A 25,753-nucleotide genomic window follows, 5' to 3' on the forward strand; every position below is an offset into this window, starting at 1 on the left:
TAAATTCTCCATGTTCTGATAATTTCATTTATAATTCTCAAAATTTCAGTAGCTCCCCCCATCAGCAGTCTGTATGCTTTCTCCGAGTAATGTTATTCATCTAATGTTTCTGTTATGCTATATTTATTTTGTGGAAATTTGTTTTACTTGTTTTTTATCCAAAGATTGGCATTTTGTGTATCTTTATTTGTACATGGTTTTCTGTGGAAATGACTAAAACAGGTATCATTCGGAAAGCCGGACTACAGAGCAATGTGTATTTGGTTCATAGGAAGTGCTGTACAGAGTCTATATTGTACTCCAGTATTTCAGTATGATTTAACTACATTTGTTGCACAAAATATATTGGTGACCCTGTCTTCACATTTATCTAGTTCAGTTATTTAACCTACTCCATGGGTAGTCTCCAGTTTCCATTCAGTTTATCAGTCATGAGATACAGCTCTTGAGGCTAGAACAGACTGCCTGATTTTACACGCATGCATGCATGCATCCATAAACCAAGCCACAGTAATGAAAGCCATATATTCTTCAGCAAGCTGTTCAAAGAGAAACAGGCAGCTGTTATGGGTCAACATAAAAAATTGTCTTTATTGTTTCTTGAAAACAAAGAAATAACATTTTTTTTCTGAGTTGTTGATGAGAAAAGTATTTCGTGCAGTTATTACTTTATTTTCTTGTAGTCTGATATAGCATTTTAAAGCAGAAATTAATTTGAGTCTGTATATTACAGTTAAAGGGCCAGATTCATTAAGGTCTGCAATTAGTATACACTAAATGTACACAATCTGTATTCAAAAACATCCCTACCACATTTTAGGTGCTTTCTAGTCACTCAGAAAGATTATATTAAGTGCACATGTAGTCTACGCTTTGTGATAACCTTTATGAATCGCCTTCGATATTTAAGGCTGCAAGAAAATCAGTAGGAAAACTAAAATTAGGAGGAAGAAGGTGTGAATTTTGCTTGTGTTTTCTGCTCATTCAGAATGGTGTACACTTAGGGTAGTCATTAATGAATCCCAGAGTGGCAGGCTTGTTGCATCCTTTGCATCTTAATATCTTATGCTCATATCTCTGAGCTCCTAGTGTTTCGTTAATATTGCTTGCACTGCTGTTTTCACCACAGTACATTGATGTTGTTGTTTAGTGGTTTAATCAAGTCTGACTCTTCGTTACCTCAAAGATTTAAGCCCACCAGGTTTGTCTACCAACAGCTGCTTCTTTAAGTTCTTTCAAGTTGATACTCATTACTTCATTAATGCTATCAGTCTTAGCCCTTGATGTACCCTTCTTCTTCTTGCGTCTTTAATATTTCCTACCATCATCTTCTCTACAGAATGCTGTTTTCACATTATGTGGCCATACTATTTGAGTTTTATTTTTACTGTTCAGACATTCCAGTGAACAATCTGAGTGTATTTGATGTTGTCCTGTTCGATTCTCAGCTAGACCGTCTTCTGTGTGGAAACATGCGTGAATGGGCGTACCTTCGTTGAAGGTTGTGCATCAGAGCTGGCAACTCGGCACATAAAAATCTACTGCCAATCATTAGCGGACTGGAGTTCCGCTGTGGCGACCCCTAACGGGGAAAAGCCGAAAGACACAACATTGGCTGATTTGATCTTCTTGCTCTCCGTGAAATTCTCAAAAGTTTTCTCTAGCACTAAAGTTCAAAAGCATCCATTTTCTAGCACACACCCTTATACATCTTCAACTCTAACAGTCAAATGTTAGTGGGAAGACCATAGTTTTGCCTGTATGGACTTTTATTGACAATGGGCTGGATTTCATAATGTTCACGGAATCTGGAGCATTTCACTGATATCTGCGCAAAAGTTGTGGATAAGCCTAATTTATGCAAATAAGCCTCAGTGAACCTAGAATATCTCAGCACAAAGCAGAATTGGCCAGCGGTACTGCACACTGCCTACCAGCCACAGCAAATCTGTAATTCAAGAAAAGTGTATCATAAACCACAATGTGCTGTACCAAAGTACATCTACAGAAGTCATACAATCCAGTGCAAGCTGCAGGGCATTTAAAGGAATATATATCTGTAACAATCCTTCCAGTAGGTCCACAAAGAACTATGGATGCCTCTGTAAGCCATTTACTAATAAAATACATTCATTCCTTATTAAAGATTAATAAAGGAGAAGAGCAATCATGGCCACTTTGCCAGGGCAAACAGTAGCTAACAAAGAGTGAGTGACATGTTTGGGGAACACAAATGTACACACCAAAAAGAAATAAGGAGATAGAAAAGGAGATGTGGGGTATGGTGAAGAAGAGGGACACAACAAGTGGTCTGTCGGAATAGAAAAATCCGAGGGGCAGTCAGAGGGGCCTGGGTATTTTTTTGTGGTGAGAATAGGCCCCATTTTTTTGTTTTATGCAGAATAGAAAAAAAAGTTAAAGACAGGGAAAGAGGAGGAGAAGGACCAAATTGCAGGTATAAACATATACAAATATTACAAGACATAACAGACAAAGGTCAGAAATTAACATTAAGGAGAGAGGTAAGGTACACAGCACACTCTGCAACATGGGCAATGGAAAATGGACAAACAGTGTAGGGATGCATACCAGCCATATTGAAATGAAGAAATACATATGTATGCCCCACAACTTTATGAAATGTTGCAAACTGTTTGACAGTCATACCTAAATGTGTGTGACTGATGGCAGGGGTGTGTGTTGAAAGGGAAGAAACAGGGTCACAGTACACGTTGGATTTGGAATCCAGTCCCTAAGTAGCCTGTCAGCAGTGCAAGTGTTAACCAAGCAGTAGCAGAAATGACCAAATACAGAAATGCTGGAGAAGACAAACAGAGGGACAGAATAGAACCTCTAACCATTCATCTGAAAGCACAAAGCCAGCACAGCAGGAAAAGACTCAAAAAGTTCCAGTACCACCACTTTGTCAAAACGGTAAAATACCAGAAAGTATACCAGCAATACCAAACTGGCGTTTAACTATTTTATGAAATCATAGCAAGTCCAAGGTTAAGCACTTTCGTCCTCTAACAACTAGGACTTCATCAGAACCTGGCATCATGCTTTTAACAAATCCTTTTATACACTACTAAATTCAGTCAATTAAATCAATTATATCATGTGACCTGTGAATAATTAAACATAACAAAATGATCAACTTTAAAAGCATAACATTTAAAAATACATCAAATTTCTTAATAAATTAATTATACATCTACTGTAGCTAAAAGCAAAATATTCATTTATAAAATCATATAAATATTATAGTGTTAAAATTGTATTATTGAACCCTAAGCCACTATATAAAAAATAATAAAATAAGAGAAACGTTCTGTAACAAGAAGGACCTATCAAAAAATAAAATAAAATAAAAATAACAATTCTGATACTAAGCAAATTCTACCACAAAACATACCTACAACTTAGCTGATTTGAGTTTTAAAACACTGGTGATAGAAATGTTATCATTTAGCCCAGGAGGTAAATTAGCTTTCAACCTAAATTGCCACTGAAGTTCCCTGCATAACAGCAAATTTGAAATCTGTGTGGTCAGGATATAACTTCAAATGCTTATACGATGCTTTATTGTCATTAAATTTTCTAATATTGTAAAAGTGTTCGTATATCCTTCTAGCTAGTGTTTTCAGTTTTACCGACATAGAAAGCTTTGCATCTCCCACATAGACTAATGCAAACTACAATGTTAGATGCACAATTACATTTCTAAGGCAAATTAATATGTCTCTTTCTTACAACAATTTTATTATCCACAAATATGTGATCACATATGAATAAATGTGGTCATTGTAGTCAGTTAATATCATTGTACTTCCTTAATTCACTAAAATTAGTCCTGTTAGTCTCAAAACTGTTTTAAGGTTAAATGCCTTCTTAAAAACAAATTTTGGGCAATCACCCACAATATCACGGAGCACTTGGTCGAACTTAAAAATAACCCAGTTATTGTTGACAATTCTTTTTATATTGTAACAATCAGGGAAGTATTTTGTAATTAGTGCTGAATTAAAATCTCTTTTATCTCTCCCTATATCACCCAGTGTATTAGAACTACCCTCTTTATCAAAATCTACCTCCAATAATGTTAAACCTACAATGCCTTTCCGTTTTGATCTCACTTCTAATTTTGTTCATCATCCTTTCAGGATACCACGTGTCCAAGAACATCTTGCTTAAAAAAATCACATTCTTTTTCAAAATCAACATCATCAGAAACCATTCTTGCCAATTGTAGGGTATATATCACTACATCGAACCATCATATCAGCGAACTGCATTTCATTGGAAATTCCATACATTGAATTCCGCTCGTGTGGGGGGCTGTGCCCCCCCCACCTCCTGCTCATTATTTATACCAATTCCAAGATTGTACTACAGTGAGGAAAGGGCAAATTTCCTGATCTTCACTGTACCGTGATCTCAGAATGGACAGTTCAGTGAACTGCATGTTCAATGTAAGTCCACTGAAAATGCTGTTCATTGAACTGATTTTTTGCTGAACTGATATAGACTCCAATCTTATATATTGCCCCTTAGCCAAAGCTTTTTTCTGTGCTAAGGGATGACAACTACTAAAATGTAAATAGGAATTTGAAAATGTAGGTTTCCCGTAAATATTGGACATAAAACATCTATCTCTTTTGTTGATCAGAACGTCCACGTAATTAATACTATTCAAAGAATGGTGATAGATGAATCTTAAAAAGTCAGTGCAAGAATTAATATATCTAAAACATTCACCCAGAATATCAATAGCATTAGTCCATAAAATAAAGATATCATCAAGGAAATGAACATATCAGCTCCAACAATTGTGAAATTTTGAATTCAAAATATACTTATATTCCCAGGATTACGTGACTCAATTGCCATATGTAGGGGCACAAATAGCTCCCATTGCTACCCCTTTGTTTTGTTTAAAATATTCTCCCTCAAAATAGATGTAGTTATTATTTAAAACTAATTCCATTAAAACTATCAGACAGGTCTCCCTATTATTTAAAAACTCAAAGGAAGACACTACCTCAGAAAAATACTCTAAACCTCTGTATGAGGTATTACAGAAAACAAATCAATAACATCAACAGTGACAAAAATGATATTGTCCCTATGAAGTTCCTTTTTCAATTTACCCAAGAAGCCCCAGGAATCCTTCAAGAGATGGGGGAATTTCCTTGTATAAGGCTTTAATTTCTGATAAATGTATCCTGCCAGGGGGTACGTTTTAGACCCCTGAGCAGCTACTGTTGGTCTTAGGGGTAGGTCATTGAGACATTTATGAATCTTTGGTATTCCAATAATTGTGGGGGCATGGCTTTTCACACCTCAAAAATCTAAATTCACTAGAAGTGATAATTTTCTTCATAACCAAGTCATCAAATAGCAAATCTTTATTTTTGTATGATAAATTAATACTATTCTGAGATACTGGCATGTATCTATCAATATCAAGCAGAATCTCAAACATTTTACTTGAATATAAAAAAATATCCATGAATACCATTCTACCACCCTTATAAGGTTTCATGGCCCACACTGTTTTATCTTACATAAGTTATTAGTATCATAGGAAGTTACTAGGCTATTGGCCTTGAGACCCTTACACGCCTAGCCAAGAATTTAGCCCAGGTTCCAAAAAGTCAGAACCCTATGCCACTATCCAGCAAGGACATAGCTGGAATCCCAGGGGTGTATTTTCTGTTCCCAATCCAGTTATCCAGGTGTGCTTAAAAAGGTTTAATGAGGTACTCTGCTTTACGTGCAGAGGGAGTCTATTCCACTAAAGGGGGAGTCTCTGGGACATAAATCTGTCCCGCCAAGTCCTACTGATGTCGCAGACCAGGTTGAGGTCTCGCATGCAGGTTACTCGAGTGGAGCTTGACATGCGGATATGCAGCAGTCCCATCTAGGTGGGGGTCTGAGATTGCTTTGTATGCCAGAGGAGTCTGTAGGAGACTGAGTAGAAGGACAGGGTTTTTAGTTTATCTGTGTAGGGTAAATGTTTGAGGCCCTGGATTCTCTGGGTGAGGAATCTCTGTGGTCTCTCCAGCTGCTGCATTTGCTTTGTGAGGTACTTGCTGAAAGGGGCATTGTATTCAATAATTGGTCTTATAAGGGAAGAATACAGGGATGTTATGACCACCTTGTCCCTGGATGAGATACCCTTACTATTGAGGTGGGACATGTAGAAAGCTTTTCTATGCAACGGAGCCAATATGGTGGTCAAAAGTCAATTTGCTATCAACCTGGGTTCCCAAGTCCCTTACGACTGATTGCATGCTTAGTGCCTAAATATCAGTGTGATAATTTGTGGGGACATCATTCTCCCCAAAAGGGACGATGATGTATTTTTTGGCATTCAGTTTGAGGCCGTGTTTCTGGCACCAGTCATTTGTTTGGGTGAGACCCTCTTGAGGATGTCCACATCACTAGGGGAATTGATGACAGCACCCAGCTTGCAGTCATCTACAGACTTAATCAGCCATAGCCCACTGGATTTGGCCTGCACCTCTGAGAAGTATATCCCAAACAGCAGAGGCCCCAAGACCAATCCCTGGGGTATATCGCTTGTTACGGATCTACTACTTGAGATGGCTTTCCTTGTTTTGATTAGGTGGATTCTATCAATGAGCCAGTTTGCTACCCATGTGGTAATGTATGGATTGATGCCTAGTTGAGAGAGTTTATCTATTATACCTGAGTGGAGAATAGTGTTGAAGGCCTTGGCCAGATTCCACAGGGATAGTAACACCCATACCTTCCTGCTGCTCTGACAGACATCTGAGCCACTAATCAAAACTGGGCTGCCTGGGTCGTAGTCAGGGCTTTAGCCCTCTGTGCCATCAGAGTGGTGGAATATAGATGTAAAATTGTTACTTCTATACCTATACCATTGAGGTATGAGTATAGCCAGAAATTTAAATTTTGTATTTGCATCCTCCTTTTGTTGCCCTTTACTTCACCTCGCATTTAAATAGTATACATTCTGTTTATGTATTGTCCCTCCATTTTTAATACCTGTTATGTTTCACTTTCTTCAGCTGTTCCCTCCTGTAAGTATAAGGTTATTTTTATATAACCAATCTTATCTGTAAACAAATATTGTACACAGCTGTTTTATAGGCATTAGTTTAAACATTATAGCTATATTGTGGCTTGGCTAAAACATAGTATTTCTGAAAAAATGATCAGGCTAAAATGTTAGTTTAGTACAAAGAGTTTTCTTGGCTGCAACTTTGTAATAAACACCCTTGTGAGAACCATGTTAGACTGCTGACAGACTGTTAATGACTTGCAGTGATTTCCTTCAGTCTCTTGCATAGTTATGCTGACCAAAAATATAATGTGCATTCATTCCTGTTTAATTATGTTATTTTAAGCTCTAAGCAATGAAGAATAGCATAACCTAAATTTTCTATCACTGGAGCAGTAGTTTATGACACTGTCTGTCACCCTGCTTATCACGTATTTTAATTCTGCATTTTCTCCAGTTAATTCCACAGACGCAGCTCTGGTCATCACCAGATGAGATTCCATCTGAGGAGGGAAAGAAAACAATCTGTCATTATGACACTGAGTAAGTTCAGAATATATTTTTTCTCTTTATTATAGACTTATGGAGGAAGAACCTAGAGTACAGGAATTATTTTTATGCAAACAAAGCAAAAATGGTAACAGTATATTAGAAAAAAAAATCATTAAAAACAAACAGTTGTAAGAGTTAGTCTCTCTGATGTCTTTTTTCACTTTTAGAATCCACATTTACAGAACTTGTATGGAGAGATTGCATAAATGTTGCAAGCAGTATCTCACTTCAAGGATTATTTTTATCATAGTTTACTAAGGCCTTGAAGACAGTCTAGTGCATGGTCCTTAGTCCAGTTTTCAAAGCTGATAATTATTCCCTGTGGGAAGACTTGTAGCAGTCCTTTTCCTGCTTTCCTACATTCATTCTTTTCAAATTAAGATGCAAGGCATTTCTCTTCAAAGCAGGACATCACTTTACAATGGTTGTAGAATGAACCTTTGAACCATTTAGAGAATGCTGGAAGTCATTGAATAATGTAAATGCCATAGGACCTTAATGAATTTTGCAGATCAGCCTGATCTTAACAGTCCCTTCCACTAGGCTGTGTGACTGAATTAAAGATCTTTGCAATCAGTAAATGCTATACAATGGCCCAGATATGCTTCCCAACTTTTTTCTTTAATCTGTCATGTAATAAAGTTTATGCATTTTATTTAGCAGGATGAGCTGAATCCATACTAGATTTTGACTGGGCTACTTCAGTGAACGGTAGATCATATCTTTGAAAATTTTGGACAGTTTTTTTCCCCTGCAGTGGAGAATAAATTGGTAGTATACAATTTGTTCACACTACCTTGTCTTCCTTTTTGAAGATTGTAAAGCTTGTGGAGCATCTAATATATCATGAAATCTCATTTTTCTTCTAACATTGGACATTGCATTCAGTACCAGATTTAAGTTAGTATAACTTAGAAAATGAAATCCTTGGACTGGTCACCAGAGGCAACAATCTTTGCAATGTCCAGTTTTTTCCAGCTTGAGACACTTGCCTTATTCCCTAATGTGCTGCCACTTACTGACTGTCCAGATCTCATTGCTACCAGTTTTGGAAACAATGTCTGTGATTCAGCTTGAATTGGGGGAAAATTGACAAAGTTGCCAAATTCAGATAAATTGACTTTTTCATTCTTCTGCAAGTTCCTTGGCACTTCTTTTTCAGAACCTAATTTCTCCCCATTCTTACCTTAATGTTCCCTGTTCATAAACAAACAAAAAAATCTTCTGCTTCTTTTCTTTAATTCTTTATTCTTTATTATTAGCCACTCAGTGTTGCTATTGTTTTGGGTTGCTAAAGGCAATGTAAACAGTATTTTGTCAGTATAGGATAGTTGGCATAATGGTTAAGCTATTTGCCTTCCAGATACAAGGTGCAGGGATTGATTTTCACATGGATTAATTGGGTAGGTTTAAAATGGCCCACAAAGGCAGTTAGCCTAGTACTAACCTATGAACTTATATCGTTTATCATGTAATTCAGTCGGACAGAGGCCTAGTTCACTTACAGTAGTTGGCATTGCTTAGTCAAGATGTAACTACAGTAGTTTACTGTGTTGATCTTAGTTGTTATTTGGTTTATTTTTGACTTAACCATTACTTGTCTTCCATTTATTGCTAGCATGGAAGGCAATGCCTCTGGATTTAAACAAATGTTGGAAGGGAGGACCCAATATCCCACTCCAGGACCCAACAGTCTGTGATGTGTGTCTTGGGGACTGAACATCTTTATGTCAACTGCACTATAATGGAAGAATTTTAGTACAAGAACTTTCTGGATTTAAAGAACAAGTTAGTATTTAAACATTTACTCAAGTTTGATTCACATAAAGAAAAGTAGAGAGAAAACAGGCAGGCAAGCACCGGCCTCCCAGACTGAGAAGAAAAGGAGAAAATAAGGGCAGAAGACTCACTGGAACAATCCATTTTAGAAAAACTTTCCCCAGCCAAAATGCAGAGATTGCCCATTTTTTTCCACCCTGGCTAGGTCCATCATTGGTGTCTTCTCCTTGTCACGCTTACCCACCCAGACAAGACTTGTCAGGAGAGCCAGTCTGGTGGCATAGAGGGATAAAGCCCTGACTATGACCCACCTGACACACATTTGATTAGTGGCTTGGGCACTTGATGGAGTGGCAGTGAGAGATGGGTGTTACCATCCTGTTTGGGTGGGCAGACCTATGAGCATTTAATGTGTCTATTCCTGATGGAGGCTGACGAAGGAACACTAGTAGGTATGCCTAAAGAGGTATAGGATGAAGACATGGTTGAGCTGCTGTAGAGGTGGGGACATTTGCCATATATGTCTATTGCACACGCACCATCCCAAGCATACTATTAGGTGTGCAAGGGAAGGGAGGGAAAATGGGGGGTAGGTCATAAGTAAAGAAAATCCCCCATAAACCTGAACAGATGTGCAGAGTCTCTAGATGCCTAGTTCTGTGGCTGGCCCCAGCAATGCCAGATTAAGTCTTGAGGGTTAAGCAGACTGCTGGTAGATCAAATGTGGACAGGTACCAGGGTTCCAGACTACTATCTTGAAGAACATTGGTAGAATGACAAAAGAAAGACAAGCTTCATCAGGTCCTACAGACTCAATGCCAAGGAGAAAAACAGGGTTCTTCTTCTCAGAGCCGGAACTCTACATATATTTCTCCTCAAGGCTTGCTTCTGCTATGTCATTACACTTCTCAAGGTCTCCTCAGAACACAATCCAATTAGACAGTAACAGAATGATGTTAGCCTTAGTGATGGCTCTGTTCCTCCCATCTCTGGGGCAGTGAGAGAAGAAATCTCTCCCTCTAGTGTACGTCTTCCTTCCCTCTGCCATGTTTCAGTACCACGAACTTCACAGTCAATCAGAGAGCCCATGCTGGTATTCTTGACTTCACGTGATCCTTTTTCTTTAGCATCAAAGCCATGTGTGCCAGTGGATGGATCAGTTCCCAGTGTGCCAGAAGGTGTCTGTGCTGAGAAGCATTTGATGTTGTATCTTTCTAGTGCCCTGGTGTAGATGCTTTTGGTGTTCAACTCCTCAGTGCCAAAACCTGACCATGCTGGATCATCACCTGAGTTGTCAGTGCTGGCATCGATATTTCTATTACCTCAGCCCTTGAGCAGTCAGTACTGAGAACTTCAGCCCTGATATCATTGGCAGGACTATCATCATCAAGAGGAACTGATCAGGTCCCTAAAAGTGACACTGCACGCCATCAGTTGATTCCAGCCTTGAGCACTGTGGAAGCTGAACACTTCCAGTTCCCATCAGTCATGGCCTTCTTGGATAGAGGATGTCATATGCCTTCCAGATTTCTTAGGTCTGGGATGCTTTCTTCTTGGTGGCAACACAGATGGGTCTCCCCAAGACCCCTCCAGAAAGAAGATGTGGAAGCACCTGGACTGTCTTTCAGTAATTCTCTTCCAAGACACACATTTTGGTGAAGGAGAGGCTTCCCCACATTTTCCTCGAGAAGAAACCACATTTCACAAAGTTTTGCAAATGATGAGGCAGAGACAATCCTGGCCAGTAGACCACACCTATCCCAAAGAAGAGATCCTGCAGGAGGCATACATGTCCTCTGCCTATGCAGCCTAAGTCATACCACTCCTGGATAAATTGGTAAACATGGTCTATTCTAGGGCATGTAAATATTACAATGTGAAGAGAGAAAATTAGAAAAATGGTTGAGATAGAAAGGAAGGAGGAGGAATGAGCAAGAAAAAGTGATGAAAGGAAAAAACAGGAGAAAAGGGAGGGGGAAAGAAAATAAAGAAAGGAAGGGAAGGAAAAATAATCAAACCAGTTATTCCGAGGAAATATTTATAAGTGAAGATAGGAAGCAATTAGTAAACTAATAGATAAAAGAAGGGGAACGAAAGAGGGTAAGAGAGATGAAAAGAAAAACATGGAAATAAGAAAAAGAAATATGGAAAAGGGGAAGTGTAAAGAAAGAAAAGGAAAAACATGATATAAATACTAAAGAAACTAAAGGGGGAAGTTAATAGACTAAAGAGAAAAAAGGAAGAAATTGAACTATATTGGGGGGGTACTATTAAATGCTGTACCTTTTCTTAGATATCTGATCATTATTGTCTAATTATGTCATTATTGTCTAATTATGTTTAATTCATTGTTTAAAAGGGAACAATTTTAACAGCATATTAAGTGTTTATTTATTTATTTACTGACATTTGTTAACCGGGTTGGTCCAGCTGGACTTGTAGCCCGTTTTCAGTGGAGACCCGAGGAGAAAAGCTTAAAAAAAAACACAAACAGTTTACAGAGAATCAAACATTTGAGTCAAAAATATGGAAAAAAATCAGTTATACAAGAATGTTAGAGAGACAGAGCAGAAATGCAAACACATGATATACACATATCAATATTTTTACAGACTAAAAAATATATTTACATATTTACAAAAAGAGTTAAGTCCAACAGTATTGATTGCAGAGTTTAATAAGTATCCACAATAGTGGAGTACTTAGCTATATGTGAAAGGACTGAAAAGGTATATAGTAGGGTTGTGGGGAGCTTAAATAGGGGCTTGACAAGAACATATTTTGGAGTTGAGTAGATGAAGTAGTGGGATGGGTGAAATGATGGAACAAATGTCTCTTAGGGGTTTGTTCCAGGCTTGGGCCACGGAGTGTTTATATAGGAGTTTTCCAGCTATTTTTTTTTTGGGTTGGTAGATTTGTAGTAGTTGCTGATTAGAAGTACGGAGAGTCCACGGAGGAGTGTAGATAGAGATGAAGGAAGAGAGAGCAGGGCAGGATGAAGGTTTGTAAAGAATGAAGTGTAACATTTGAAGTTGTGACAGCAGTAGAAGATGGGGGAATTCTAACCAGTGGAGAGTATTTAGGGCAAGGCAGTGATGTGGATTGTATGAAGAGTTTGTGATAAATCTAGTTATCTGGTGGTAGGTTTGTTGGAGTTTGCTTAAAGTAGTAGTGTGGATGTTGGTGAGTACTGGGGCAGCATATAGAAGGGAGGGGAGGAGAAGAGCTTGTGCAAGGGAGAGTCTGGCATTTGTAGTTAGAATTTTTTTGTTGTGATACAGTAAACCAAGTTTCTGGTGAGTCTTTTTTGTACTTTGGAGGATGTGCAAGTTGAATTTGAGTTCATCAACTATGATAACGCCAAGGAGTTTAGTGTGAGCTTCAGGTTGGATAACAGTGTTATTAGAGGAAGTAATAGTAAAAGTGGATTTGAAGTCAGAGAGAGATCGGGGGAAAAATAATAAGAGTTTGATCTTTTTAGGGTTGAGAATAAGTAGATTCCTGGACAACCATTGTTCAGTGGATAGGAAGGCCTGTTGAGTAAGAGTGTGGAGATTGGAGATATTGTCTGAGATGGAGATGATAGTTGAGTCATTTGCATATTGGATGAGGGAGGATTGTTTACAAGAAGTATGAAGATCATTGATAATTTATTTAATATATACATATATATATATATATATATATATATATATATATAGATCTACTTCACTACACCGACACGCCACAAAGCCGACACCCAAAACACAGAGACCAAAAGAACGAAAACACACAATACCGACAACTCACAAAACCGAACACCATAACACCGACACACAAAATGTAAACTACACATTACACACAACTATATATTCTGTAACCTTAACCCAAACCCTAACCCTAAGGTCTGACACTACCACACACTTAGCCTACCCGCACACTAACCCTAACTCACATAACCCACCCCTAAACCTAAAGTCCGTCACTATCTCACACTTACCCTACCTGCACCCTAACCCTAACTCACTTAACCCACCCTTAAACATAAAGTCTGTCACTATCGCACACTCACCCTACCCGTACCCTAACCCTAACTCACTTAACCTGCCCCTAAAACTACAGTCCGTCACTATCACACACTTACCCACACCCTAACCCTAAGTCCAACACTACCGCACACTCACCTTTCCGGCACCCTAACCCTAAATCCCTCTCTATCGCACACTTTCCTGTCTGCTCCCTAACCCTAAATCCCTCACTATCGCACACTTACCGAGTCGCGCTCGCACGTTCCCATGTCGGTGTTTCGGCTGTCGGGATTTCACCTTGTCGATCATCTGCTTCATCGGTCTTTTGGTCTCTGTGTTTTGGGTGTCGGCTTTGTGGCGTGTCGGTGAAGTGAAGTAGACCCATATATATATATATATATATATATATATATATATATATATATATATATATATACACAAACACTCACACAGACACACACCAGCTCTGATTCCACAGGTTTTGCTCTTAGTGTAAATGACCACTTACATTGATAGCAGGCTGAGGGCAATTGTTTTGGAATATGGTCCCCATAGTAAGCTTGTTTATATACAGGCCTTGCACCAAAGTAAGTCACTTGCACTGAGAGAAGGTCTTTCAGAGTCAGGGCAGACTTACACTAAGATCAGCTCTTTTGGAATCAGTCCCACCATGTTTACTAAATAATAAATATGTTATTTCTATGGAGCTCTCTTTCAGTTTTTTTGTTGTACTGTTTATCAAAAGAGCTTTTAGCCAGATTGGATTATAATGGATAGTCTAGTGGGAGTTCTACTTCTAGGTTAGGAATTTTTATAAAATTACATGTATATAGCTGTAATGAAGTTATTTTATTAATTTATTGATATTCATTACATACTTTGTTGCCTGCCTTTTTTATTTCCCCTTGTACCAACAGACTTTTCCTCGTGATAAAAGATTATTTGATTTAATAATTTACTTTCTTACAAATGTAAACTTACCAAGGTTACTTCAATTTCACTTCTTGTATGGGTGTAGTTTTATTCTCTGTAAATGTTAACGTTTTAAATAATTCCACAAAAAAGAAATGTCTATTTAAATATCTTGAATTCAATAAATCACAAGTACTATTTCTTCAAGAAACTCACTTTAAACATTTAGACAAATTCATTTGGCATCAAAGCTACTACTCAATACTGGTAGAATCAAAATTTAAAACTAAAAGAAGGGATGTCATGATTATATGGAAAATTAACACTATAATGTTCCAGATCATTTATAAATTTGAAGACTAGGAGGGTCTGTTATCTCTTGTAGATATAAAATATAACAACAAAATGTGAATGGGTGTCAGACTAGCTAAGAAACATTTGTATGTTATTCTGAATAAGGTAAAAGGTAGTTTAATCATATGAGGTGATTTCAGTTGTATGTTAAAGAATTCTGAAATTACTGCTTCTAGAAAATTACGATTGTCCCCACCAGCCAAGGCCTTCAGTAATTGGACTGAACAACTTAATTTAAATGATACTTTTTCCACAACAGTTGATAAATCTCTAGAATTTACTCATTATTCCTTTAATTATAACACTCAAACCATAATTGTCAAGATATTAACATTATTTGGTCTCTCCTTTAAAATAGTTAGCTTTAATATAATACTTTGTTCTTTTTCAGACCATAATGCCCTTAGCATAAAATTTCTATGGGTTTTAAAAACTATCTTTGATTAATAAAATTCATTCCTGTGTGGTCAATTTAAAAGAATTCAAACCTTGGTTACTTCCAGAAATGCATTTATTTATGCAAATAAATAATACTGAAGAAGTAAGCAAATGTATGATATAGGATTCTATCGAAGCTTATATGTACAGCAAAATATTAACCTGGTTTAGGGGAAAAATAAAAGATTGGGCCAATGAGTTTAAATTTATTCTAGTCAAATTACAAAATGCTAAATGTAAGTTAATTAAAGGAGATAAACTAATAAAGTAGAAACTGAAAGCTTAAACAAAAAATACAGTGAACTTTTATCTCATATAAGAGCCTTAGCTTTAGAAAAACTAAAAATAAATAGCCTCATATGCTAGTACTTTTAAACATTTGAAAAATCTTACTAAAAAATTAAACTAAAGCATAAATTTAACCAGCTAAAAGAAGTAATATTCCAATTAATATGTGCACAGATATCAGGGATATATATTAGATGTGTTTAGACAATATTACATTTCCTAACAGCAGGGATCAAAGCAGAGGGAGTATTTCAACACAAATTTAAATCTTCTCATTATATCACTTTTGGAAAAAAAAAGTTCCCAAATTAAAAGACAAACTAACTGATCAAATTTCCTTTACAGAAATCTCAGATAAAAATAAAAGAATTAAAAACCATAAATCACTAGAGATAGGTGGATTAATACCAAAAATATTCAAGATATTCCCCCATCCAAATAAATATAAATATAAAACACTGGAGCAACAGAGGAAGACACCAACCAGGAATTAGCATAAGAAACCTTTGCTCAATGCTTTCGTCTCAAAGACTTCTTCAGAACTACAAATACAAAACATTTACTACACTTATATACAAAAATCATGTCCCCCCACAATCATAATTAAATAATTAAATCAATTAATGCAATAAAGCAATTAAAATAATACAGTTATAAACATTTTATAATATATAATATCAGAATGTCAAAATAAAATCAGAAAATATGTGAAAATATGTACTATGTTAAGTTGTCAATCTCGCCTTCATTCTTGCTTGATGGGTTCGGAGCCGATCCCTCGGCTCCGACTCGGCACTTGCTAAGCTCGAGAGTCACTTTTACCAGCTCAAGGCAGCCCCATATCCCATGATGCAAGGCGGTAAGTACCCAGATCTCGCTTTGCGCCGCTTATGAGGTCCTCCTTTTACCAGCTCCTGGTAAGTGATTCAGTACTTTGATATTTTAGCCCCTTTTTGCTAAAAACCCTTTAATTTTTAGTTTTAAGTTAATTATATAGATTTTCTGACAGAAAATCCCTGTCTCTACTAATTTTTTTTAGTCAAACTTTACCCATCCCATCCCCCCCCTGTTAGGGTGTGTGTGTGTGTTTTCTAGTAATACCTTTTGGTATTTTATTTAATTTAATTCTTTGACTGGTGTGTGTGTGTGTTGTGAAACACCATGTCAAAGGAGAGGGTCTCAGGCTTTAAGAAGTGTGACTCGTGCTGTCAGAAGATGTCTCTGACAGACGGTCACACTTCTTGCCTGTATTGCCTGGGGCCTCTTCACCTGCAGGACTCCTGTGCTATTTGTCATTCCTTCAGCCAGAGAGTCCTGCAGGAAAGAAAACAAGCTGATACTTAGGGGCCTTCTTGCCGGAGGTCTCTCCGGCTAAGTCGGCTCCATCTAAATCAGCCAAATCTTCCAAGGCCCAGGCTTCTGTGTCTAAGCCTGCGGCCTCGGCTCCGACTTCGTTCTGAGTCGAGATCGCCCGCTGGAGCCGATTCTGGCTTAAGCCTTCGGCACCGATGGCTATCGGTGCCGATTCTGCATCGACCACTTCGTGTCGGCTCCGATCGGTTCCGACCACCATGTGGCACAGGCATCGGTGTCGGCCCGATCGGCTCCGACACCGTTACTTTGTGGCTGTATCGGCTCCGGCTGGAGCCGATGCATCGAGCTTCCTGTCGGCTCCGATAAGTCTTCGGCTCCGACAGGATCTATAGTATCGGTTCCGATGGCTCATTCCAGGAAGAGGTCGAGGTCTCCTTCCTTGGAGCCGATACTTTCGGCTCCGGCTTCACCTCTCCTTTCGGAACAGAGCCATCGGAGCCGATCTTCAAGGTCATCCAGACTTTCAGACCATGACCTAGAGAGAGTGGTCAGCAGATTACTTAAGTCACAGGCACTAGCCCAAATGTTACATAGTCCGTCTCAACAGACGACTGTTGGTCCACACCCCGTTACAGTTCCTCCTTCAACTCTACCCCAGAGCTTGGAGTTGGAGTCTTCGGGAATGGTTACTGCTACGGCTGGAGGACAGATACCCCCTTCTGTTCCTTCAGCCTCTACTCTTATCTCCTCTTGAGACCTTCCTTAGAGGGATTCGTGGTCGGGCTTCCATGGTCTCCTCCGAGGGGTGAGTGGCATGGGACGCTTGTCCGAACCCGCTCTTCCTCTTGGAGCCTCGGCCTTGGTGAGCTCGGCTCCGACATCTGCCTGGGAGACTTCCCTTCGGTGGTCCCTGGAGTTCCTAGTTCTTCGAACGGGTTCTCTCGGACCTGCCTGGGAGGAGCATTCGAGGTGATGAAGAGTGTGCTGGCCACTGGTATCAGTCAGCAGTCTGTTCCCGTAGCTCCTCCCTCTATAGTGCCTGTTGACATCTCTGCCACTTCTCTTGCTACAGGACCCAGAGATCCTCCGCCTCAGGTTTCCCCATTGGGAATTTCCCCTCTTCCGAGGATTCTCCTGATGTTTCGGGAGATCCTCCTAGGAAGAGGACTTGTAAGAGGAAACATGTAGACTCCCGAGTCTGTCACTTCAGATACTGACTTTGATGAGTCAGAGGGATCCCTAGATCCCCTCTGAGGATGTCTCCTTCTCAGACATCCTAGAACTCCTTAAACAGAGGGGAAACTGGCCCACCAACAATCCCTCTGAGGATGAGTCAGTATACCTAGAGGCGTTTGGATCTCGGCCCTCCACCTCCTGGGTGTCTCCGCCTTCGACCCCTTATGCAAGTTATTGCCCGAAGGCGTGGGCAGCTCCTGACTCTGTAGAGCCAGTCCCTAGGAGGCCTTCAAAATTTATCACTGCCCCAGGTGACAAGCAATTCCTCACTAAGGGTGTCCCCGCTGATGCCATGGTGGTGGCTGCCGCCACCAAGAAGGAACTTGCAGATCCTTCCGTACCCGTCCATCCTCCTAATAAGGACTCTAGGACCATGGATAGGTACGGTAAGCGGATGTTTTCCTCAGCGACCTTTGCTATGCGTTCGCTGAATTATCTATGTCACTTCACCAGACTCCAGAGGGATATCCTCAAGGAGCTGGGTGAAGTAGTACAGGAACTTACAGCTGCAGGAGCTCAAGAAAAGATTGCTTCGCAGCTAGGAACCCTTAATTCCATTGCAAACTCCTCCATGCGGCTAATATCATATGCTGCTGATGGAGCGAGTAGAGCCACAGGTACAGGTGTGGCTCTTAGACGCCAAGCCTGGATGCGGCTATGTGACTTTGCAGATCCCTTCAAGGCGTCCTTCACAAATTCTCCCTTTGATGGGTCAGCTTTGCTTGGCCCTCAGGTGAAGGAAACTTTGACCAGGTGCGAACAGGACGGCAAGACTCTTTCTGCTGTAGGAGTCTGTTTTTCCACCCCTTCTAGACCTTATCCCAAAGGACAGAAAGGTGGAAAAATGTGGTTCCGTAAATCCCAAGGAGTCACGCCGGATTCACGTGGTCAGTTTACCCTAGAGGCAGAGGGGTAACAACAACAGACGCTCTAGAGGCAGAGGGGGTCCAAAAAACCAGGGAAACAGAGAGCCTCTCTCTGACAAGCCCTTTCAGCATCCCTGAGATGTTGCCCGGCTGTCCCTCCTTGGAGGCAGTCGGGGGAAGATTATCACTGTACCCAGAAGCCTGGCATTCCCTCACTCAAGACAGATGGGTACAGTCGATCATATCCAAGGGTTACATAATTCCTTTCGAGGAAAGTCCTTTCCCCTCAAATTCCCTTCCAGATGTACCAGCCGGTCTAAGGGAAATTGCAGAGTTAGAAGTCTCAAAACTACTGCAAAAAAGAGCCATTCAGCCAGTTACAACAGACCATTCAGAGCCGGAATCTACTCAAGGTTCTTTTGGTCCCCAAAATGATGGGAGACTGGAGACCAATATTGGATCTCAGCAGACTCAACAAGTCTGTGAGGAAGACAAGATTCCGAATGGTCACTCTTCAGTCAATTCTCCCCTTCTTACAGAAGGACAACTGGATGTGCTCAATAGATCTTCAGGATGCGTACTATCACATCAAAATTCACAGACGCTCCAGGAGATTTCTCCGCTTTCGGCTGGGGTCCAGTCATTTCCAGTTCAGAGCCCTGCCCTTTGGTCTCACTACAGCCCCCAGAGTGTTCACCAAATGCATGGCAGTGGTCACGGCTCACCTGAGATGTCAAGGATTCCAGGTGTTTCCGTATCTCGATGACTGGCTCCTGTCAGCCACCACCAGGCATCAGCTAATACAAGCCAGGGATTACACAATAAATCTTTGTTCTCATTTGGGCATCTCGATCAACTTCGAAAAGTCATCCTTATCACCCTGCCAGTCTATTACCTTCATAGGCGCAAACTTAAACACTGTTCGGATGTCAGCTACCCTTACAGATCAAAGAGTTTCAGACATTCAGAGTCATGTCAGGATCATTCTGGCCAACAAGAAAGTACAGGCCAGAATGGTTCTAAAGGTATTAGGCCTCATGGCTGCGGCCATTACTCTTCTTCCCTGGCTCGATTCTACATGCGCCTTCTTCAGTGGATGCTGTTCACACAGTGGTCATACCAACAACTTCCAATGCGTCACCAGATTCTGGTGACACAGACTTGCAAAGATCATCTTGCTTGGTGGATCACATCTCCTCAGGTTCACCAAGGCAGGTACTTTGTACCCCATCCCCGATAGCCACTGTCACCACGGATGCCTCCCTGATCGGGTGGGGGTCATTATCAGGGCAGGATGGTTCATGGACGTGGCAGCCGTTCGAGTACCATCTGCACATAAATGTCCTGGAGATGAGAGCAGTGCTTTTAACGTTGCAAGCCCTCAACGACTTTCTTCCCGTAGGGACAATTGCAGTCCACACAGACAACATGTCTGTAGTTTGGTATATCAACAAACAGGGCGGAACCAAGTCCTACCCCTTGTGTCGAGAAGCGCTCAGACTATGGCAATGGGCGATCTCCTCCCATCGGTTTCTGGTAGCAACGCATATCCCTGGGAAAACCAACATTGTAGCGGACAGATTGAGCAGAGCTATTCTCATGCCTCACGAGTGGTCTCTCAAGCAATCTATAGCGGAAGAGATTTTTCTGGAATGGGGTCGTCCATGTTGCGATCTTTTTGCTACTCCCCAAAACAGCAAATGTCCAGACTTCTTCTGCCTCTTCCCTCTATCAGGCCATCCCCCCAGAGACGCTCTGACCCAGGATTGGCCCCAGGGACTTCTTTATGCCTTCCTTCCATTTCCTCTGATCCCTCAGGTTATCCAGAAAGCTACCGTTTTGAGAGCCAAATTGATTCTCATTGCCCCTTACTGGCCTCGACAAGTTTGGTTCCCGTTCCTCCATCATCACCTTTTGGTGCAGCCGTGGCATCTGGACCCAGTACCAGATCTTCTGATTCACCAATCGGGTCAGCTGCACCGGTCTATCCCTTCTCTCAACCTCACAGCATGGTTGCTCCACTTCCTTCCTTAGCCAGGCTTCCTTTGATCTCTAACCCAGTTAGAGACATCATAGTAACCGCTAAAATCCTCTACCAGGAGGATTTATACAAGCAAATGGAAATGTTTCTCTTTTGGGCTAAGGCCAAGAATATTGATCCTTTTACTGCCCCTGTTCAGGCAGTCCTGGACTTCTTAGCAGAGATTTTTCACGCAGGCTCCTCTTCTTCCACAGTCAGAGTTCAATTGGCTGCTATTTCCAATTTTCATGTCGGGATAGCAGATCATAATATTATGTCCCATAGGCTCTGCAGGGCCTTCTTGAAAGGAATTTTCCTACTAAAGCCTCCAATCAGGAATCCTCCTCCTCAGTGGGATCTAAATTTAGTGCTGACATCCTTGATTCTTCCCCCCTTCGAGCCAGCTGTTTCTTGTTCCCTGAAATTTCTGTCTTGGAAAACGTTATTCCTAGTGGCTATTACATCGGCCAGGAGGGTGTCTGAACTTCATGCTCTTCGGTTCGACCCCCCTATTTGGTTTTTCACAAAGACAGAGTATCTTTGAGAACTAACCCAACCTTTTTGCCTAAGGTCGCTTCAAAGAACAATTTGAATCAATCCATTGATCTCCCTGTATTTTTCCCAAACTATTCAGATAGAGCTGAACAAAAGCTACATTATCTTGATGTCCACCGTCAACTTAGATATTATTTGGACAGAACAAAAAAATTTAGAAAATCTGATCAACTTTTTGTTTCCTACGCGGATAATAAAAAAAGGCCTTCCTGTTTCTAAAGTGACCTTGTCCAGATGGCTTTCTTGGTCATCTCTGAAATTTATCTGCTCAGGGGAAAACAGCTGTGCTCAAAACCTAAAGCACATTCAACTAGGAGCTTAGCTACTTCTACAGCTTTTCAAGCTAGACTTCCTTTAGACACTATTTGTGCAGCGCCACTTGGGCCACTCCTCACACTTTTGTTTCCCATTACAAATTGGACTTGGCCTCCAGGGACAGAGCCAGTTTTGGCTCTACAGTCCTCAAGAGTTTGTTCCATTGAGCCACCCAGGATAGAGGTGCTAGGGACGCGGTCCCATCAAGCAAGAATGAAGGCGAGATTGACAACTTAACATTAAGAAGTTATGTACCTACCATAACGTTCCATGTTAGTTGTCTTCTCGCCTTCTTTCTTGCGACCCTCCCTCCTTCCCCTGGCCTGGACAGACCTTGTTATAAGAAACTGTTATGCTGAAGACCATTCAGACCTGGTCCTTCTTCCATCTGTAAGTTTCTTTCTTCCTTTTGGAAGTATTTTATGCTTGGTGCTATTGCCCTTTGTCATCAAACGAGATCTGGGTACTTACCGCCTTGCATCATGGGATATGGGGCTGCCTCGAGCTGGTAAAAGTGACTCTCGAGCTTAGCAAGTGCCGAGTCGGAGCCGAGGATCGGCTCCGAACCCATCAAGCAAGAAAGAAGGCGAGAGAAGACAACTAACATGGAACGTTATGGTAGGTACATAACTTCTTATTCTATCTACAGTCTACTAAAAAACACTTAATATTAATAGATTCATTTAAGCCTGGGGGATTATCAGCCCCCAGTCTAAGCTGCCACAATGATTCTTTCCTTACTACTCAGTTTCTTAAATTACCACCCCTTAAATCAACTTCAATGTGTTCCAAAACACTAAAGGTAATTTTTTTTATATAAACTACATTCTATAGAATGTCTAAATAAGGCAGTGTTGTCATCCTTGGTCTTAATAGCATAATAATGCTCCTTAATACATTTGCTTAAATTCCTAGTAGTAATCCCTACGTAAAATGCAGTACAGCCAGAACACAGAGCAATATATACCAGATTAGTGGAGTTACAGTTAAATCTCTCGGGTGCACTGATAGTATGGTCTAAATGAAGGAAATTGATGAAAGGTCCTTCATAAATGTATCTGCAAACATTGCAACAGAAACATTTAAACATACCCTAGGCTTATCAGTCACAGGCATAGATACCAAAGTCTCATTTTTCTCTAACAAACTCTTGATAGTATTAGATTTTTTTATATACAAAGCAAGGGTTATCACCCATATTAATAATACATTTAGGTGCTGTCAAAAATAAAGTGGGAGTGGACTGACCAGTAGTGTTCTTAACACAAAGCCCCTTTTTTAAAATGGGAGGAAAGTCCAACTCTCTTCTATCTTTAATGTTAGTACTAACTTCTTGAAGTAAAGACAATGGATTACCTCTACACAAAAATAACTCACTGATAAAATTAACTTCTTCAAGAAATAAATCATCATCAGTGGTTATAACGAGATGCTCCAATATATTGACCCTTGGGGACATTTCTTTTCATGTGCAAGGGATGATTACTACTAAAGTGGAGGTAATTATTAACATAATAACTTTCCTAAAAATTCTACTGGAAAAGTACTTATCTATGGAATTCCATTCCAAACTCGCATCCAAGTAGTTTGCTTTATTACCATAGCCACTTAAAGTAAATTTCAAAAAAATCACAACTCAAATTTAGTTGTGCTAAAAAAGAGGAATGTTTATCAAGAGTTCCTTTAATGATGAAAAACAAGCCATTAGTGTACCTACAATAGAATAAAATATCAGAAGCAAGACCAATGGTGGGTACAATTTCTTTTTCCCACCATGCCATCACCAAACCAGTGAAAGCTGGGGCTACTGTAGCCCCATTGCTACTCCACAAAGCTGTTTATAACTTGTTTTGTTAAAAATGAAAAAATATATTATCAGTAACAGTTCCAACAAAGAACAACATGTTTTTGTAGATTCAGACCAGGTAGTATATTTATTAAGAAAATGGGACACAAACTCAATCCTTTCTGCTTGTGGAATGCAAGTATATAAAGAAACTACATCTGCAGTCAGTATAAAAACCTCAGTCTCTTCTATACTTGTGTCCAAATAACACTGACTAAATAACCTAATCTGTTCCAAAAATGACCAAGAATATTCCCCAATCCAATTATACGTCTATACAATAATGTTCTTTCATTTGTACACTCCTCTGGGACAATTCCACCTTTTTGGAGATATTTTTTAATAGTTCCTTATAAAAGAAGACAAAAATTCTCTTTAATTCTCTGCATGTAGATCTATTTCTCTACTAAATCTTCTTGACTATGAATTTCGTATGTCTGGTGTAGCTGATAAATTAAAAAAGTCTCTACTGGAACTAATTAACACAAATCAATCTGGCATCATTTACAAGTGAAAATTACAAGACAACATTAAAAGAATAGTAACACTGGCTGACATTTTAAACAACAAAGATCATAAAGTTATATTTGTTAGTCTTGATTTGCAAAAGGTATTTGACTCATTAAAGTGGAATTATGCATTCAAATCTTTGGAACAATTTGAATTTCATTGACAGTTTATATCACTCATATGTAATATATATAAAGACAGCAAGGCCCATGTTAAATTAAGTCCATTCTCTTCAGAAATAATTCCAATAATTAGAGGAACAAACAAGGTTGTCCTTTGTCCCCTACCCTCTTTGAGTTAGACATAGAAATATTGGCAACAGCAATTAGATCTAATCAAAAAATAAAAGGATTAGAACTGAATGAACACTGTAATTCTAAAATTATGCTTTTTGCAGATGATGTTATGCTGATACTAACTAACTTAAAACAATCATTAATTGAACTAAACTCAGTTATCAAAACATTTTTTAAACTTGTCAGGTCTTCATTTTAATCCTCTTACATCCAAATATCTTATTTCAAATAAAAAAATAATAATTTAATGAACTCTCACAGTGATCTTATATTTATTGAATACCAAATTTTGTCTTATCTGGGTATTATTATAGATAAATCTCTTGAAAAAATAGAGATATTAACTACAATAAAATATTGAAGGACATATCAAATTTGACACTTCGATGGAATGAATTAATTACTTCCTTTTAAGATAGACTTCAGCAAATTAAGATGATTTTATTCCCAAAGATTTTGTACATAAATAGAAGGTCTAGCCCTTCCCCCAGTAAAGATGATATAAAAAACAGTAATTTACTCTTAAATTTCCTGTAGTTTCCAAAAACCACAGAATCTCTCAATTTCATCATACTAGGCCTTGGATTTTTGGGGGTATTCATTTTGCAAAACATAGACACTTATGCCTAAGCAGCAATGCTTAGAATAGTAGTGAACTGACTAGACTCTAACTATACAGTAAATTGAAAATCACTGCACATCCAAAATGACAATTAGTGCTGATAATTATTTTTTGTTATATATGTGTGCAGCTTCATTCAGTTTAATATCTCTCCCCAATACACACATAGTCAAAGTACATTATTCTTAAAAAAAAATAAAACTATAATTATTAGTAATGCAGACCTGAAACTGTGGTTTGATAATCTAATTCCCTTTGGTATAACTAAAAGATCTGATGTTGTCCTTTTCATTCATTCCACAACAGATGGGTTCAGATCCAAGACTTGGATCTGAGACTCAGATTCAACTCGGCCACATCTACGAGATTTTCGGATCCAAAACTCTAGAACTCCTCCCTTTACCCATAATGCTTACCAACCCCCACCAATCTAACATACCTCAGATCCCGTTTGCCACCATTCAGCTTCAGATGCAGATCCTGTCTCTCTTGAATTTTAGAGTAGTAGCTTGCCTTTTTTTTGAGTTACATTTAATAAACTCATTATTATAGCTATACTTTACAAATTCATTTTAGACCTTTTAGGCAGTTTTTGATGCTTTTTTAGCTACCAATTTCTCAGTACCTCTCAAAAGTATCATCACTGGTACTCTTCCTTCCAGCTTAATTTTACTCTTTAGAGTACACTCTCACTACTGTTATTGGTAGTTTTTTTCTTTCTTCTTTCTACTTCTTTACTTAAAAAAATTCTTCCCTTTCCTAGTTTTTCATCCCTAATAGTAATGGCCAACA

The 25,753-nt window shown here is 39.3% G+C and overlaps 1 protein-coding gene across 1 annotated transcript in view; it reads left to right on the top strand.

Moving 5' to 3' along the window:
• The window catches only part of LOC122800247 (coiled-coil domain-containing protein 157-like), a 257,664-nt gene that overhangs the window by 75,062 nt on the left and 156,849 nt on the right, over positions 1–25,753 (top strand). Inside the window, exon 5 of the mRNA XM_044069738.1 lies at positions 7,509–7,594. Within this exon, the coding sequence (XP_043925673.1) occupies positions 7,509–7,594 (86 nt within the window). The remainder of the gene's footprint in view (positions 1–7,508; positions 7,595–25,753) is intronic.

Source organism: Protopterus annectens, chromosome 4.part0, assembly GCF_019279795.1.
Source record: "Protopterus annectens isolate FY-2018-M chromosome 4.part0, PAN1.0, whole genome shotgun sequence".
In the NCBI taxonomy this organism is placed as follows: Eukaryota; Metazoa; Chordata; order Ceratodontiformes; family Protopteridae; genus Protopterus; species Protopterus annectens.